Below are 17,014 nucleotides of genomic sequence, written 5' to 3' on the forward strand. Positions count from 1 at the left end.
TCAGGTTTTGTAACATAGGGGAAACAATTTTTATTATGAAAATGCTTTTTCAGTTTATTTTTATGTGATTTTATGCATGAAATGCACAGTGTTACGTAGCAGGGTACTCTATATGTATCAAGCAGTAGTGAAGAGATTTTGCTAGAGCTGGGATTGTTTTCTTTATTGGGATTTAATGCCTACAAATAATTTACATTAATGTTTGGGAGATGCATGTATGACTTTACTGGAGTCAAAACATCAAAAGATGCTTTACTGATGCTGGGGTTTGATATTAAATTAGAATTTCAAAATAAAAAACTTATCTATTTGTTCTTATTAAGAAATAGACCAAAACAACAGAGCCATAATAATGTTTTAAAGATTTATTTTTTCCTTCAGATGAAATTATCAAATGTATCTTTTCAGAGCTTTTAGTAGTATTTTGTAATTTAAGACTTCTGAAGAATTTTTTATTTTCATGCAAATGCTCCTCTCCCTGCAGGATAATAAATAATAATAAAATGGTTGAAAATCATTGGCAATTTAATTCAAGAAGAATAAAGAATTTATCCCTTACATTTTTCAGTCTTGCGTTTATGTGTTTGCATTTTTGTTAAAACATAATTTACAGTAAATCATTTTGTTACTCTTTCTTTGTTTTTTAGGATTTCAACCATTCTCCATATTCAAAAGTTTTCAGCATTCTCTGCTGTCTTGGGATTGTATTATGTCTTGTCACATCAATAGCAGTGGAGTGGACTGGCTTGAAAGTCACCAAAAAGCTACACTCTTCTTTACTAAATAAAATTATTTTGGCTCCAATGAGGTATTCCTGACTGTAATACAAATTATAATGTAGTTCTTTTGTGTTCCTTATGTCGAGGCAGTCTTCTAAGCACAGTTTTTATTAAGAAGTGCCTATGAATCACTTTTTTTCACACATCATTAAAAATCACGAGGTATCAAGGTACTGAACAATTTCTGACAGTGTTTCCCAGGCTGCTCAAGTTCCTAGACACTAGTGAGATGCTTCTCCTGCCTGACTGTGACTTCAGGGATTTACTTCCTTGCATGTTTCTTCTCTTTGCATTTTTTAATTAGGGAGAAATTACAATTATTGATCAATATGTGGACAGTTCATTCATTGCATGGATCATAATCTTAAGAACTGGAAATATTTACTGTCAAGCAGAAATGGTGCAAGCTATGAAAGATAATGAGCTTAGAAGAGTTTCATCGCAGGCATCATTAGAGTCCATTGGGATACACAGACACCAATAAAGGCCTTTGTTGTCCTCCACAAGTTTTCTTTCTAATGCATGAAAGTAAAGTTGTAGCTTGATTCAAACCTGTAGCTGTTACTGAACATTAGGAAAAATACCTTCTTATTTTTAAGCTAACTGTATTTGACCTAGAAATCATGGAGAAATAATATACATGGGAAAACCTCAGATGTTTTTTTTAAACCTTGTTTTGGGATAGAAGTAGACTTCAGGTTCAACATGGGCTATGGAACAGTTAACAACAGCATAGCAATAATGAAGTTTGCATTTTACATATGTAAACATCTTTTAATATAAAATTCCAAGTTGTTAGTTATGCATTTCTACTCCCAGAAAAAAATGCAAGCCTTTGCAATTTAACTGCGTTTGCATTTTTCATGCATTGAAAAGGCCTCAAATTACAATATAAAAGGATATTTTTAAATGTAATTGTGATTTGCATAGCTTAGGCGGTAGAGGGAGCTGAGTAGGGTTGCTGCTCTTGGGTTACATTCAAGGCTGCCATTCATTGGAAAGCCATGGTTACCAGGAAAAATGAGAAACTTGTCTGTGATATAGTGCCCAGCTTAAGGAGCAGGGGGTATGGGGGTGTGGGAAGAAAAGAAAACAAAAATATTCTAGTATTGGTATAGTGATCTTTCCCATTCCTTGTCTTGTTTTAGGTTTTTTGAAACAACACCTCTGGGAAGTATATTGAACAGATTTTCAGCTGACTGCAATACCATTGATCAGGTACTGAATAAATATATTCAAGCTCTGAAGTTATCCTATCTTTTCCTTTCTGAAAGATGGGATTTTCATTTATTATAGACCCATTTAGATGAAGTTTGTTGATTATGTATAATTTTGACTACTACATCAGTTGGCATCATGATTTTCTACGTTCAGAATGAATTCCTCATCTTAAAAGCACGTTGAAAACCCATTTATTTGATTAAGATGCTCTGTATAGAAAAGGAAGGTGAAATTGGATCAATAGTGATATCCCCAAATTAAGAGGATGTACTTTTTTAAAAAGTGGGTAAACACATTCATTTGACACATATGAACAAATGCAATGAGAAAAAAAAAAAATACTGCTGCCCAAAGAAGAAATGACTGAAATTCAAATTTTCAGTGTTTACACCAGACAGCACTGCCAGTTCATGGTGCAGACACTAAAATTGTCTGTTGCATCCTATCTGTAATCCGCTGACATGAGGATTGTGGTCCACAGTGCAGGCATGTGAAGCATCCCCACAGAAATCCCTTCAGAACTTCCAAAACCCAGCAGTCAATTCAAAAGCAGACCTGTATACTTAGTGCTTCAAACCTTCTAAATTGTTTTCATTGTATAAGTGGGAGAAAGGAAAGTGAAATATTGCTGTTTAAAACTTGATATACTATGGAAGATTCTGTGTGCTTATTCTTCTTTATGCAGCACATTCCAGCTACCCTGGAGTGCTTGAGTCGTTCCACTTTGCTGTGTGTATCTGCTCTTGCTGTCATCTCATATGTCACGCCAATGTTTCTCATTGCCCTGGTTCCCCTTGCAATCATGTGTTACTTCATCCAGAAGTACTTCAGAGTCGCATCACGGTAAGAGCATAAACCAGTATCATTCTGGAAACAGATACATCTTCTGCAATGCATGATTCCATTGTGGAATTGCAATGCTAGGGAACTTCATGTTTAAATTTGGTCCTGCAAAAGCATGGGCCCTCTCTGAAAGTAAGCCAAATCTACTATAGTGAAAATGTGTCATTTTGTAAGTGCCTTTGTCTGCAGCTCTGGAGCAGAACTTCTAAGAGGCAAGAGCAGAGTCTCTGTCCATGATCGAAGTTTCTTAGAGTCTGCAGGACACAAACCAACTAGATTCTGTCTTCCCCAAGAGATGCATACTGGGCACATCCAAGATAATGTGGGGACAGAACAAGAAAACTGATTTCTGCCTACCCAAATTGAAGTGTAAATCCATAAAGCCAGGGAGAGGCTGGAGAATGCAGCATAACTGTGGTGGTACTGCTGCCCATTAGGGATACAACATGCATGAGCATCCTCTCTTGGTTTGAGTACCTTTTAGTTTTTACAAGTTGAAAAACTTTAGCCATATTTGTGATTTCTCTCCTTCTAAGGTCATACAGCTTCCCCCCTGCTGGCACTCAAGAAGCATTTGTGGCAATGCTGCATTTGTCTCCTTTATGTATGCATGGACTGAGGGGGAGTTCACAGCCAATCTACTTCCTGCTGGAAGGAACTGAGACTAAACAGAATTTCACCCCACATGTGTTTCCACTGATTTGGTGACGGAACATGAAATCGAGAAGCACAACCTAATGATGAGTGCACGTTCTCATTTAGTCTCCTGAGTGTATGAGTTATACTGTTAGCTCAGTGAGAGATTGAGCTGTTGTTTGGGGATGAAATGGAAAGAGAGGAAGTTGCATTTTGCCTTCCGCTTAACCCGAGCTCTTATTTGCATTATCCCATTAAAATTATGTTCAGCATAGAGTCAGAATGGTGTTTAAATGAATAAAAAAATTGAGTATAAGAAAAAGGAATATAGGAGAAATAAGGGAAAGCCGTGAATGAGAAGACTACTCCAGCACTATTTGTATTCAAATGGTAAAAGAAGAATCTTCCTGGGGTCTTCATTCCCTGCTCAGAGACATGCAGCACTGCTTTGCAATCTATCTAAACCTTAGGTATATAATTAATGTGATGATATTCCCTTTCACTCCCTGGATCTCTTTCAAGAGAATAACTGCACGACAGAACTGACTTTTTACAAAATCCCTTTCGTAATCCTCTCCAGGGACCTGCAACAGCTGGATGACAGCACTCAGCTACCATTACTCTCCCATTTTTCAGAGACTGTAGAAGGTCTTACCACCATCCGAGCCTTCAGGTATAGTATTTTAAGAAACATACATTATATTGCTTTTGAATATCTATCTCTGGTTCCGTTCGGCAATTGTGCAGTTGTAAGTTATTGTTATTTGGATCACCTGAAAAGTCCAGTGTCCCTGAAACACTGGTCAGGGGGGACTCCAAAACACTGAAGAACTTTTTAAGCATTTTGCATGTGAAGGAGTTACTATTGAAAAACAAGTTAATGTATGTCAGCTGCCCACGGTAACTGTCCACAGACTTGCATGCAGCCTGAAAAAACACTTGTGGGCAAACGTGATTTAAGAAGCTAAATTAGCTTGCCATTACCACAGCATGTGGTGTGGCAGACTGTGCGCTTTGACAGTTTCCATGGAACAACTAATATGCACTGACTTGTTACGGCACAGTAATTTGTGTATGAGCTGATGTCCAGATAAGATAAACTGCATGCTAGTGACTTCAGAGGGTGTAATAGTACAGGTTGCTAGCTAAAAATGTGATTGTTCATACCGATTCTGAAAATACACAACCTGGAAACAAAGTCTTTTGTCACCTTTTTTGATTCATGTTTCCATCCTTATAAGCTCACAGGAGAGCAGCCCAGGAATACCTGATGACATGCCTGGGTCATGTTTCTGTGTTACACAAAAAGCAGTCACACCGATACTAGTAGAGGTATCAGTGAAACTACCACTGAGCTGCTTTCCCCGCACAAGTGCTATTCTGGCCTTTTCCCAGTCAACTCAAATGCGGTCAACTGTCTTTCACACCCTTCTCATCTAGATGTCTACACGTTTTGTCTGTTAATTATTACTGTTACCATTCCGTCTTTGAAACGGTAGTGCTTATTCCTCATAAACTATAAATTTAATTTTATAATAGAAGTTATGCACAAAATAAACTTGTCCATAAGCTATTCTAAATAGGATATAAATGGCTCAATGAAAGCACAACAAGTTTAAGACTTTGGTTCTTTTTGACTGAAGGTCAAAGAGTAGTAGGACAGCATAGTATTTTCCATTATTAATTACTGTTACTGGATATTTAATTTAAGTGCTAGCAGTGTTCTCTAGTTTCTAGCTGTGTCTATGTTCAGTTTTAAGGAAAATCAATTTCTCATTGTTGCTTTTCTCATTTACCCCTATATTCTACTACCTCAAGAGGATCTTTAGAGTATTATGGCTGTACATTTTCTGGTGTTGATGCAATAAATAATATTCAATGCCATTTAGCTAATATTTTTAGTCTTTTTGAGCATTCTCTCTTGATTCTTCCTGTCACCTGGAAATGAATTCCTCTGTCAAAGAACTGCATTTGGTGCCTCCTTTTTTTAAAATTCTGCAGTAACTGATGTGTTTCTGACCCAAACAGCTACATGCGTGCAGTGAGTTCTGTATTCCATCTGCCTGCCAGGCTCCTGCATCAGCTGGTAACCTAGCTATTTTTAGGTCTGTGTAGCTTTTCAGCTGCCTAACATATTAGCAGAAGTGGAGTTTAGACTTGCTAGCTTGAGCATCCCTAAAAATAACACTAATTCAGGAATCCAGTCAATAAGTTAGGAGGTGCCAGTTGTTCCTGGAGCGTCTTTGCCCTTGGTAGCTGTCTGTCCTGCACTAGCTCTGAACGCATAAGGAAAGAAATACACAAAAAATCCAGGGGGAGATCAGAAAGACAGCTACTGCTGCAGCTATAAATATACCTTCAGCAGATGCCCTGGCCTGATTTGTAGCTTGCTATCTGGCACTTCAGAGAGTGTTGGTGCTAAATAATCAAAAATGTAAATGTGAGGGCTTCTGCAGTGTCTGGTCTGTGTTCTGAGAGGCTTGGTAATCTGGAGACACTGTCTGAAGAGAAATTCTGCTCCTTCTGCAGTACCCCACCAACAGTGGTAACTTTTTCTGTATCCTCATTCCATGTGCATATGCACAACTGACTTATGATGCATACCTCTCATCTTCTAAGGCATATCTGTATCACATAGTACCTCATGGTATGGAGATATGAAAGCTAAATGTGGTAGAATTGGTTCCAGAAGCAGTACAGCCATCTCTGTATGGCAGGGCACTAAGGGGAATAGACCTGAAGAGAGGCAGGGCTCACCAGCTCTGACACTGTGTGACACTAATGCTTGCTTTCAAGGATAACCATTCTAGGCTATGCAAACACACCAATACAATACACTAGCAGCCAGCCCAGGCCATTCTCCATTCTACACAACAGACATGTCTGCTATGTCTTGGCACATGGCTAAGTTTTGAACAGCTAAATTACTTCCACAAAGTGGCACTTACTTCTTTTCCTCAAAAGCATAAATGGTTCATGTAAAGACGTAACTTTATTTTACTGTACTCAAAAGAAGGATCAAGAAACTTTGCAGTGAACAGATTTGAAAGCTTCTCTGAGCTGTGTACTTCATACTTACAACATTGTCATATCTTTCTCATATCAGCATAAGGAGAGCTGAGTTTATAAATAAGTAGTGTTTGTTGCAGCCGTAATAAGCTAAAGTTTTAGAAAGGGGAATTAGCAAGTTTGTTAAACTTGCTAATGTAATAAGGAGAAAAAAAAGACAAGCTTTGGGTACTTACAATAGATTTTCAAGCCTTCGAGCCTCTTCTGTTAGTTCCCTTCTGGCTTTTGTGCCAGACTTCTGTATTATTAGACAAAATTGTGGATACACTTTATTATTAGCATTGCAGTAATTTAAACCTATGCAAATAAATATGCCCAGGTAAAAGGGCTGACTTGCATACTTAACAAGACCTCAGTCTAAATAGGTGGAGCAGGGAATCACTTTCCGTATCTGTTCAATTCAAGGTAGAAGTCATTGATGCAGCTATTCTGACGAGTGGGTGCAGATCCACTATAATAAACTGTAAACAGACCTACTTTGCCATCAGTTGTAGTTTGTGGCTAATTCATTGGCAGAGGGGATGACAGAACACAATCCTCTGCAGTCTATTACTTTTTGTTGTACCATGAGCTTGGACTTCTGTTTTCCAAAGTGTTCCTTTTGTTTAAGATAAGGACATATGTCCAGTATGACTGGAGATATTTGCAGTTTATAAATTGTTACTATTTCTAGGCATTACAGTAATATAAATACTAAAACCTGAGTTTATATGATGAAGTGGAAAATAAAGTGCATTCTGTGCATGCGTGTGCATGCATGTATGATATCTGTCATGTATGTTTTAATTTTTTGTTTCAGATTTCTCTCTCACAATTGCCATGTAATAAAATACATTTCCTAAATGTCCAGTGTGATCCAGAAGTCCCACATAGAGTTTCATCAATGCAATAACATCTGTTTACTCCTGAAGATACTGTACAAATAGAGTTTGCATGGGTCTAACAAAAATCTACAGCTGATGTCACTCTGAACTATTAACAGGCTGATTTAGACCCTCTGTCAAACTGCCCATAAACATACAGCCCCAGAAATTAAAATTTACTTTTCTTTTTTCAGTATCTGAAGCCTTTTTCCTCGTCTTCCTCTCATCCTCCTCTACTCTTTCCTCTTTCCTTTTTCCTCCTTTTCTCCCCTCTTTCCTCCTTTTCTCCCATCTCTGCTATGTCTTCTCTTCTCTCTCCTCTTTCCTTTTTTCTGCTTTCCTCATATCCTCGTTTTTCTTCTCTTATTTTTTATTTTTTAGGTATGAAGCCAAATTTCGACAAAAGCTTCTTGAATACACAGATTCCAACAACATCGCTTCCCTTTTCCTTACAGCTGCCAATCGCTGGCTGGAAGTCCGCATGGCAAGTACATTATTTTTGTGCATACACAAGGTTATTTTACTTCATTCCAAGTAAGCTGATGAGACATCCAGCACTTACGGAGCCTTATCTGGGTTTCAGAGCTATACCTTTACTCTTTATATTCATATCTCTATCTGTAATGAGCACGTGCCCAGCCCATCCTGGAAACTGAACAGAGTCTGAATTTTCCCCATAGCCTGCAGCTGTTTCTCCAAGACAAGAATAGATTTTATAGGTCACATTGGCTTCTCTTGTGTGTCAGGAGTGATCAGAGTGGGTCAAGCTGTGCTGCCAGCCAGGATGCCTTTGTAGGACTGGGTTAGTCAGTGTCAGCAGGCCTTTACCTTATGGCTCCCCTAGAGCATTTCAACATCTTGGAGGCTCCTAATGAGCAGGACATAGACAAGTCTGTGCCTTCTTATGGGTCATCTAGAGAATACCGAAGATATTCAGGTGTCTGTTTCCTGAGATTTCTCAGTAAAGTGGCCTGAGAAATTATTTATTAAAAATAATTCCCTAAGAAGCAAATCAAGGACTTCCGTGTTGTGGATGGTGGTATTTATATCAGGCTTTGTTAGATACAGGTACTGCTGTTGTGGTAACATGGGCTCCTTTCACATGTGCTAAGTCATGTTTCGTGTCACACTTTATGCCTCCATTTTGGACTCAATTTTAGCTGGTGCCTTTTGCTTCTTAAATCCAGATATTGAGTATGACCTAGATAAAATGTTATTACCCTTTTGTATGTTCAGCCCTAAACCGTCTGAAGTCCCTAAACAGTGAAAACATATAGGAGTGACAGTTTCCTTCTACAGAGTTCGTTTTATAGTCTGTTAACATAATTTTACTCAGACTTGTCTGTGGGAAGTTAGATCACTAATGATTTAAAGTAAATAAAATTAAATCCATCATGGGTGGACACAATCAAACCAATAGATACGTGCTGTGCAAGAACAGCTTGTTTGAACAAATACGGATGGTAGCCATTCAGCAGCAACAACAGTGCCTCCCAGCAGTTCATCACCAGCCACAGACAGGATCTGCTCAGAGACAGGACCACAGGAGCATTTCCCTCCTATCCCAGGTAATAATAACTGCATAGTTTCAGTTAGCTCCATTACATGCCTAAGATATCTCTGTTGACTCCTCCAGAAGATAAGGAATGTTGGTTCACTCCTTCTGCACAGAAGTAGTTGTATCAGCATTTCCGAAAAGCACAGCCATGCTAAAGGCAACAAGAACGGGCTCCTGGGCAGGGTCTATATGGAGTTATGTGGTGTTTTCTGCCCATATTCCAAATTGTGCGATGGCTTTGTTATTTGGTATGCAAAGTTATGAGAATGGTTTAATCATTTTAGACTTAAAGTGATGGAGCTTATTCATATTCCTTCAGGAGTACATTGGAGCATGTGTGGTACTTATAGCAGCTGTCACTTCTATTACCAGTTGCCTGTATAATAAGCTCTCTTCAGGACTTGTAGGCTTGGGACTAACCTATGCTCTTATGGTAAGAATCTCAGGACCTTTTCTGTCTTTCCCAAATATTTTTTTTTGCAATTCAGGGCACAAAGATGAACAGGAAGATTTAAGGTGTCTGTACATCTATAGTGGGTACTGTAACATCACTGAAACCATGTCTCAACTTCAGTTCACATGCAATGGTTGACATATTTAAGAGTATGCTTTCTTTTTTTAGATAAAATATTAATTTAAGTGTTAGTTCAAATATGTCAACAAAACATGGTCAAGTTGCATGATATTTTTATATTGTCTTGCATTGGAAGAATATTTTTTCAGTGCATCGTGAGCATGCTCAGGTATACTAGTCTAGACTGCCAAACTTGAAGTTACCAAGATGCTGTCTTTTCACTTGCATTTACTGTTTCTCTTCCTCTTTTCTGTTAGTATAGTTCAAATTGCTGTACTACCAAAGTATCTGTGCACTGCAGTTAGGAAATTTAGCCTTTAGTCATTGTTGTGAGCCTGTTCATGTGCACCATTTGGTTTATTCACAACTTCAGTTTATTAAGGCTGAACAAGTGTTACTGCAAAGGAATATAAACTGCATGCTGGTCAAATGATGCAAACTACTAAAAAACTAGTATTTAGCAGTGTATTTGCTTTACATCAGGTGTCTAACTACCTGAATTGGATGGTTCGTAACCTGGCTGACATGGAGATCCAGCTGGGTGCAGTGAAAAGAATCAATGGCCTGCTCAAAACAGAAGCTGAAAATTACGAAGGGCTCCTTTGTAAGTGCAGTTTTGTGCAGCATGCAGAAAAAGCTTGCTGAAATTTTAATGATTTGCAGTATATTACCGTGAAAAACATAGTAAATCACTTAATGAAGTGATTAATTTATTACGAGAGGGTTGAATTTTTTTTTTCCCTGTACTCCTGGTTACAGCTGCCTCACAGATTCCTCAGAACTGGCCAGACAGAGGGGAGATCCAGATCCAGAACCTCAGTGTCCGATATGACAGCAACTTAAAACCAGTGCTGAAGCATGTTAATGCCCACATCTCTCCAGGACAAAAGGTTAAAAACTGCAGTGATTCCAAGAAGCTCTTTAGATTAGCACATAGTAGAAATCAGCACAGTAGAAATCAGAGTTGAAAAAACCACCATACCAGAGTATGTTTTGATGACTGAATTACGGATTTATTTTTTTTTCTAAAAGAATACAGTGTACTGGAAAGGAGTCTGGGGGTTGGTGTGTTTAGGCATACATCAGAGTGCAAAGTTAGAACTACACACCACTTCCCAGTATCCCAGTGCCCTTCTGTCAGTACATAGTGCCAAAAGAAGCAACAGTGACCCCTTACTTTGTTAGACCTACTTGCCATCATTCCCATGTGACTCCCTTGCATTTATTTCCATCATTGCCACTGTATACAGGACTGGCCTTAATTTATCTATAACTGCTCAGATCTCTAAAGACAAAGAGTGAACCTAGGGATTCTGTTATAGGCAGTTCAGTTTAACTGAACTATTAGGACATAAAGATCATGTGGATAAGAACAGCTGCTACACCCACTCATCTTACATGTTGAATGCAGATATAGATACCCATTTCCTTCTACCTGATGTTCATCTGCTTCTTGTGTCACACAGATTGGGATCTGTGGTCGAACAGGCAGTGGAAAATCCTCCTTCTCTCTAGCGTTTTTCAGAATGGTTGACACCTTTGAGGGTAAGATTGCACTTTTGTGACTTGCTCAAGCTTAGCTCCCCGAAGTGCTTTCTTTAACAGCAGCAGCTTTCAAGTCTGATTTTTGAATCTGCAGGACACACTCTCTGGCCTTGCTTAAATACAATATCATCTGTCACTTAGCAGCTGTGCCATTCATAAGCTGTATCAATGAAAATTCTACTTGACAGAAGCAAAAGTCCAAGAGTGACAGAGGACAGCCTTTGGTGCTGTTAAACCACAGCAGTAGGAGTAAAGCATAAAAAGGGAAGGAGTCCAAGTACAAGAAGGATCTGTACACAAGGTACAAATCAGGACCCACTGGCCCAGAAAACTCAGCAACTGGGGATTGCAGTTTGGCTTGCAAATGTCCTTCCCTGTCTTTCAGTTTGATCTGCTGCCCTGGAATTTCCTGCCATATTTCCTACTGTGTGTGTCATGTCCATGTGCCCCACACAGCATTCCTGTGCATCCCAAAAAACTTTAGCCTCAGTTTCCCAGCCACATCACCCACAGGGCCCTTATGCATAACCAGACAGTTGTACCTGGGGATAAAATTTCTAAGTGCTCTATAGTAATTTGGCTTTCTGAAACATTAGTTCCCCCTGGTAACTAGTCCCTGATTGAAGTAATATCTTACCTCGTTGTTTGATAGATGTTTATAGTGGTCAAGCAGATAAGTAGTGTGTCTAATCTTTCATAAAATATTACAGGTATGCTTCATATTCATCCTAGCTGGGGCTTAGTCTCAAGACAACTGTGCTTGCTGCTTAACCAAAATGTGTTTCACTAGTGAATAAGGGGATATGCAATTCAAGGCCTGTTCCTGCTGTACTGTATTGCAAGCTGAAAGTGAGCTGTGTCTTTGCCAGCAGCTATGTGGCATGATAAACAGTCTAATAGACTATCCATTTTCTTTTGAATAGGAAGGATTATCATTGATGATATAGATATCGCTAAGCTACCCTTACAGACATTGAGATCCAGGCTGTCAATCATTCTACAAGATCCTATTTTATTCAGCGGAACAATCCGGTAAGCATTAAGCACCAGCAACAAAAACCATGTAAGAGTTATATGTTATTATATAATTATACAACATAATGACTTTTACAGAGCTACTGATAGCCAGCTGTTCAATTCCTGTTGTCTCAGCTGCAGCAGGGAGGACCACTGCCTTCTGTCTTTGCTTTTTACCTACCCCTGCCACACTGTACCTTTCCAGTGCCTGAGCCTGGTCAGCACGCTGTTGGCATAAGTCATCCCAGAAAGTCACTATTTATTTTGCCAGGATCTAGTAATCAGTTTATCTCACTGAGCAAACACCTATAACCACCCAGCACTTCCTGAAACACAGCACTGTGCCAGCCACTAGGAAGGAGAAAAGTAACTGTTACAGCTGAAACCAGGACACTCTTACATCTATTTTCACTTGACTGCCTTAAAATATGAGATGCAGACTCTCAGAAAAAATGTAGACTTGAAAAATTAACATAGAAAAAGAGAAAGCAGTAAAGCAATATACAAAGTAATGGGGGATGCTTGGCGTATTTTGTCCTGGAACCTCTTATCCGTGTTGCTTTCTTTTTTGAGCCATTCTTTCATCTGTGAGACCAAAAACCCTTCTCTTCCTCCTTCCCTGAGAGGTTGATGCAGTAGAAACAATGGCAAAAAGCTCCACAGTTTCCAGCAAATATCCTTCGCTGTCTGTGGCATTTACCTTAGAAAGGAACAGTACAATCCTCAGTGCACAGTTACATCACCTATAGTTACAGTTTCTATGTATTAGTCATTAGAGTTCACTAAAAATGATACAGGCTTTTGTAGTTTGCTGATTCCATGCTAATACAGATCTCATGATTATCTCCTGCACTTGCCTGAAATAGAGCATGATTCATTCATGTCATGTGACTGTATGCCTTTGTTTTATTAATTAACCTATTAAAATTATTTAGGCCAGCATTGGTCACTCACAGCACATACAGCAGGAATAAAACATACAAATAAACTGTTACACGTCATTGAATCTTTTATTTCTGACTATCATTCTATACAATGACAGGAGATTCTCATTTGTTGCTATCATTTCTGGGCCACAGCAAGCTACAATAGCATTCATCTATTCATAAGTCCAAAATTTGTTCGGTTGTACAGAAGACTTGCATTTCATATTTCAGTATGAAGCTTGATTGTTCTGTTTAGCATTTATGTAGCAGTAAAGAACAGAGACACTGAATTTAAAAGGAGAGATGGTAGAAATTTGGCCTTTGTTAAAAAATGTTAATTTGAACTGATCATATTCACAACTTTTTTTCTCTCCAAAAGTTTTTCTAGTAAAACATAAGAATTTCTTCAGTTTATTCAGAACAAAATAAATTCTAAAACCACAAAGAGATCTGCAAACCAGAAAGTTTTTCAAATGCTGCTCAGCTGAGAGTCAGATTTTGTTCTTAATCACATTGCTATAAATGTTGACCGAGTCTACAAAACTCAGAGCATTTATACCAATGATAAATCAGAATCAGCCCCAGATGTTGAGCACATGATTCTGATTGTTTGCAGGTTTATTTCTAAGTGGCCTAAAAGAAGAAACATATTGTAGAAGTTTATATTGACTGATACTCTTTAATTACACATAACTGCAGGTTTAACTTGGACCCTGAGAAGAAGTGCACTGACAGCATGCTGTGGGAAGCATTGGAAATAGCACAGCTCAAGCATGTGGTGAAAGCGCTACCTGGGGGTCTAGGTAATAAGACTTTCTTCTTGAGAAAATTACTTCCAGTGTGCACAACATTCCTGTTTCACATTTTCTACATATTAAAAAGGTAGTTGCTGAAGAAAAAGCTTTTTAGGTTTTCAGAAGGTGACCGGAAGTGCTTGCCTGCAGGCAGAGGTGCTATATCCATCTAATTCCCCTACCAGCTGCACCTGTGGGGCAGAATCCTGGTTCTGTTCAAATAAATGATAAAATTATTATTTTATTTCAGTATGTCTTCATCATGAAGCATTGGTTCTTGTGAATTCAAATAAGGTGTCAACAAGTCAGGTGTTACCTAGAATACGTTCTTTTCTATTTTCCAAGTCATATCCAGGGAGGAAGATTTTTAAAGCTTAAAGGTGTGAATCATTCAGCCATGAAACAATCCAACCAACACCCCAAAACACACACAAAGACATAAAGAAAAACCTTAAAAATGGCAAGTTATACAATCTTTAGGTAAAGAAATTATGAATGTTACTTTGACAGGGGATGCAGTAACCTAAACTGCACATGTTCCAGAAAAACTCACTCCTAAACATCCGTAGTTACTTTGATGTCTAATAGATATAAAGAATATAGTGAGACAGAAATAGTAGTGAGACAGTACTAGTTCTTCTGAGCAATGGAAGTAAACAAGTAAAATGGGGTCACCAGGAGCTACAGACCTAGAATATGTTACTTTGAGAATCTTTATGCTGAAAGTGAGACATTATTTTCCAAGCATATGCTCTACTCTGATCTGACCCTCTTGTATACACACACACACGGAGCACCTAAATACTGGTTTTGTTATATCATTTCCAGATGCTATAGTCACAGAAGGGGGTGAAAACTTCAGCCAGGGGCAAAGACAGCTGTTCTGCCTAGCAAGGGCTTTTGTGCGGAAGACGAGCATCTTCATCATGGATGAAGCCACAGCATCTATTGACATGGCAACGGTGAGTTTGGACTGTTCCCGATTTCTTGTTTTCCTTGAGGCGGAGACAACTGCTAATACGTGAATATAAAGGTGGAAAGCAATACTATCCACTCAGTAATATGCTTACACCATATTTAGTGCAGGTGTGTTTACAAATCCAAGATAGTTGTAAGTCACTGCTAACTAATCTAAAGAGCTTTTAAATCATTTTACTAGGGGGTTGTTATTCCAGCATCTCCTGCATTTAGAAAATGAAGCATGATTTTCATTGGTAGTTTGATATTCTAAAAAAAAAAAAAGCTTTGTAAGGTCAGTGGGGATGGTCAGTGAAAGGTAAACTGGCAAGCAGACCAGCTTAGTGGACAAGTCAGGAATTTCGAAGGCTTGAAAGTAGTCAAGGAAATAAATAGAGATATAGAAAAGACATACTAATTATTGCATTAATTGCCTGAAACTGTTAGACAGATTTTAAACCACACAGTCATAGTGCACTGACTGGATTTTAGCCAAATGCATTCTTAGGGTTTTTTTTTTCCTTTGTTACGTTGTTATGAGAAATGTTTCAGTGTTCTTCATTCTAAGAATAAAGAATATAATTGGAGGGGTTTATTTCAACAGCTACAATTTTTAATTCTGGCAGCCAAGTTAAAATACATTTTTAATTTTAATGCATTTAGGATATAGTTCCTCCCTTGAGATACGTATCTAAAGAACAGGTAATAGCAGATAAAGGTATCTATGCTAGTAACATTTGTAGGCAGTTTGGTACACAACAAGGTTTCCTAAATAGCAAAGGACAAGTACTTGTTGAGTGAGAACTATGTATGCTAAGACCATCTTGAATATCATCTCCACTGCTATAATATGCCAGGTACATCATACTCTTAACCCTGCCACCCCTTGGTGTTAAATGTCTCCAGTGTGCTGGGACATTCCTGGACTTACAGCAAGGTGAAGAATGCAGCACAGACGTGTGCCAGCATGCAGGCAGAATGGCAGCACCCTGAATTCACCTTTGCTCTCCACTGTAAGTCTGAGGCCACGTTGGCAGGGATTTTGGGGCCAGAGCACAGCTCTCATGCACTGAAGCCCAGAGGCAGTGGGGGTGGCAGGAGCAAGCAGGGCTAACTGGAGACCAGGCTCTGACTTAGTTCTGGCATGTAGTTAATTTTTCATTTCTGCAATGTAGGATCAATAAAAGCACAGAATAATCAGTGGTTACTTTTAGTGTCTGTGTGACTACCATGTGACTTCTGTTGTTTGAAAAGCAACAAATGTTTTTGTTTACACAGGAGAACATACTCCAGAAGGTAGTCATGACTGCATTTGCTGACCGTACTGTGGTTACAATAGCAGTAAGTACAGTCTCTGCTGCTGTTCTAATGCAAACAAGAATCAGAAATGCCATATTGGTCAATTCTTATCAATGTTAATAAATGTGTTAATTTGGCTTTTTTTTTTTTAACTGTGTTTAATTTTAAGCTTTATCTTCCATTTTAAACTGCATTATTAAAAACATAACAGCTTCTGTCACGGGCTGTGTGAAGCTAAGTCCAACTGCCTGCAAGTGCATGTAATCCAAGTATGCAGTCTATTTTCTGTTACCTGTTTTAGGCTAATTTAAATTATAATGTGACTTTGACTACTGTGAAATCTGAAGAAGTTTCATCAAGCTGCAATAATCATGTAACTAAGGACAAGTAAAATTATGTGATAGTTCTGCCACTGGAAAAAGCAATTGTGTTTCAGAATTTTAAAAAAATAGAATCCTCCTAACCTTTAAAAATAAATATTTCATCCCTGTTGACAGTCACTGAATTCAAGCTTGCATATTCTTGAAGTGATTATACAATGATCTTGAGCATCTATTGAAAAATTGTTTATGAAAGAGATTTGACCTGAATCAAAGTAGCTGACTCAACAGAAATGTCAGAAGCAATACATACCTTTCAGTCCTCTGTTTCTAAAAATACACATATTTCAGGAAGGCAAAATAAAGTCATTATGCTTCTTAACATTTAAAAATTAAACACAAGTCAGAAAACCTATGCTCAAGAATCTTAGAGCATCTTTTTATTTTTACCTAGCAAACGTGTAATAGAAAAACCTGTTTATCTTATGGTATCCATTCTGTGTGTCATTACAAAAAAAGCAAGGGAATCATAAACATGAAATTTCCTGATTTCTCTGCATGAAAATTCTGAGTTGCACTGCATCTGCATTTATGTATCTTTTTCTGTTTGTTT

The 17,014-nt window shown here is 38.3% G+C and overlaps 1 protein-coding gene across 1 annotated transcript in view; it reads left to right on the forward strand.

Moving 5' to 3' along the window:
- ABCC8 (ATP binding cassette subfamily C member 8) overlaps nt 1-17,014 on the forward strand; it is a 75,352-nt gene that overhangs the window by 55,509 nt on the left and 2,829 nt on the right. Inside the window, exons 26-38 of the mRNA XM_062608877.1 lie at nt 648-808; nt 1,928-1,997; nt 2,686-2,843; nt 4,060-4,152; nt 7,793-7,895; nt 9,289-9,402; nt 10,027-10,147; nt 10,303-10,433; nt 11,010-11,088; nt 12,012-12,120; nt 13,731-13,834; nt 14,654-14,787; nt 16,061-16,123. Of these exons, the coding sequence (XP_062464861.1) occupies nt 648-808; nt 1,928-1,997; nt 2,686-2,843; nt 4,060-4,152; nt 7,793-7,895; nt 9,289-9,402; nt 10,027-10,147; nt 10,303-10,433; nt 11,010-11,088; nt 12,012-12,120; nt 13,731-13,834; nt 14,654-14,787; nt 16,061-16,123 (1,440 nt within the window). The remainder of the gene's footprint in view (nt 1-647; nt 809-1,927; nt 1,998-2,685; nt 2,844-4,059; nt 4,153-7,792; nt 7,896-9,288; nt 9,403-10,026; nt 10,148-10,302; nt 10,434-11,009; nt 11,089-12,011; nt 12,121-13,730; nt 13,835-14,653; nt 14,788-16,060; nt 16,124-17,014) is intronic.

The sequence above is a fragment of the Pezoporus occidentalis genome, unplaced genomic scaffold (assembly GCF_034315485.1).
Source record: "Pezoporus occidentalis ecotype Australia unplaced genomic scaffold, CSIRO_AGI_Poc_V1 ctg131, whole genome shotgun sequence".
Lineage (NCBI taxonomy): Eukaryota > Metazoa > Chordata > Aves > Psittaciformes > Psittacidae > Pezoporus > Pezoporus occidentalis.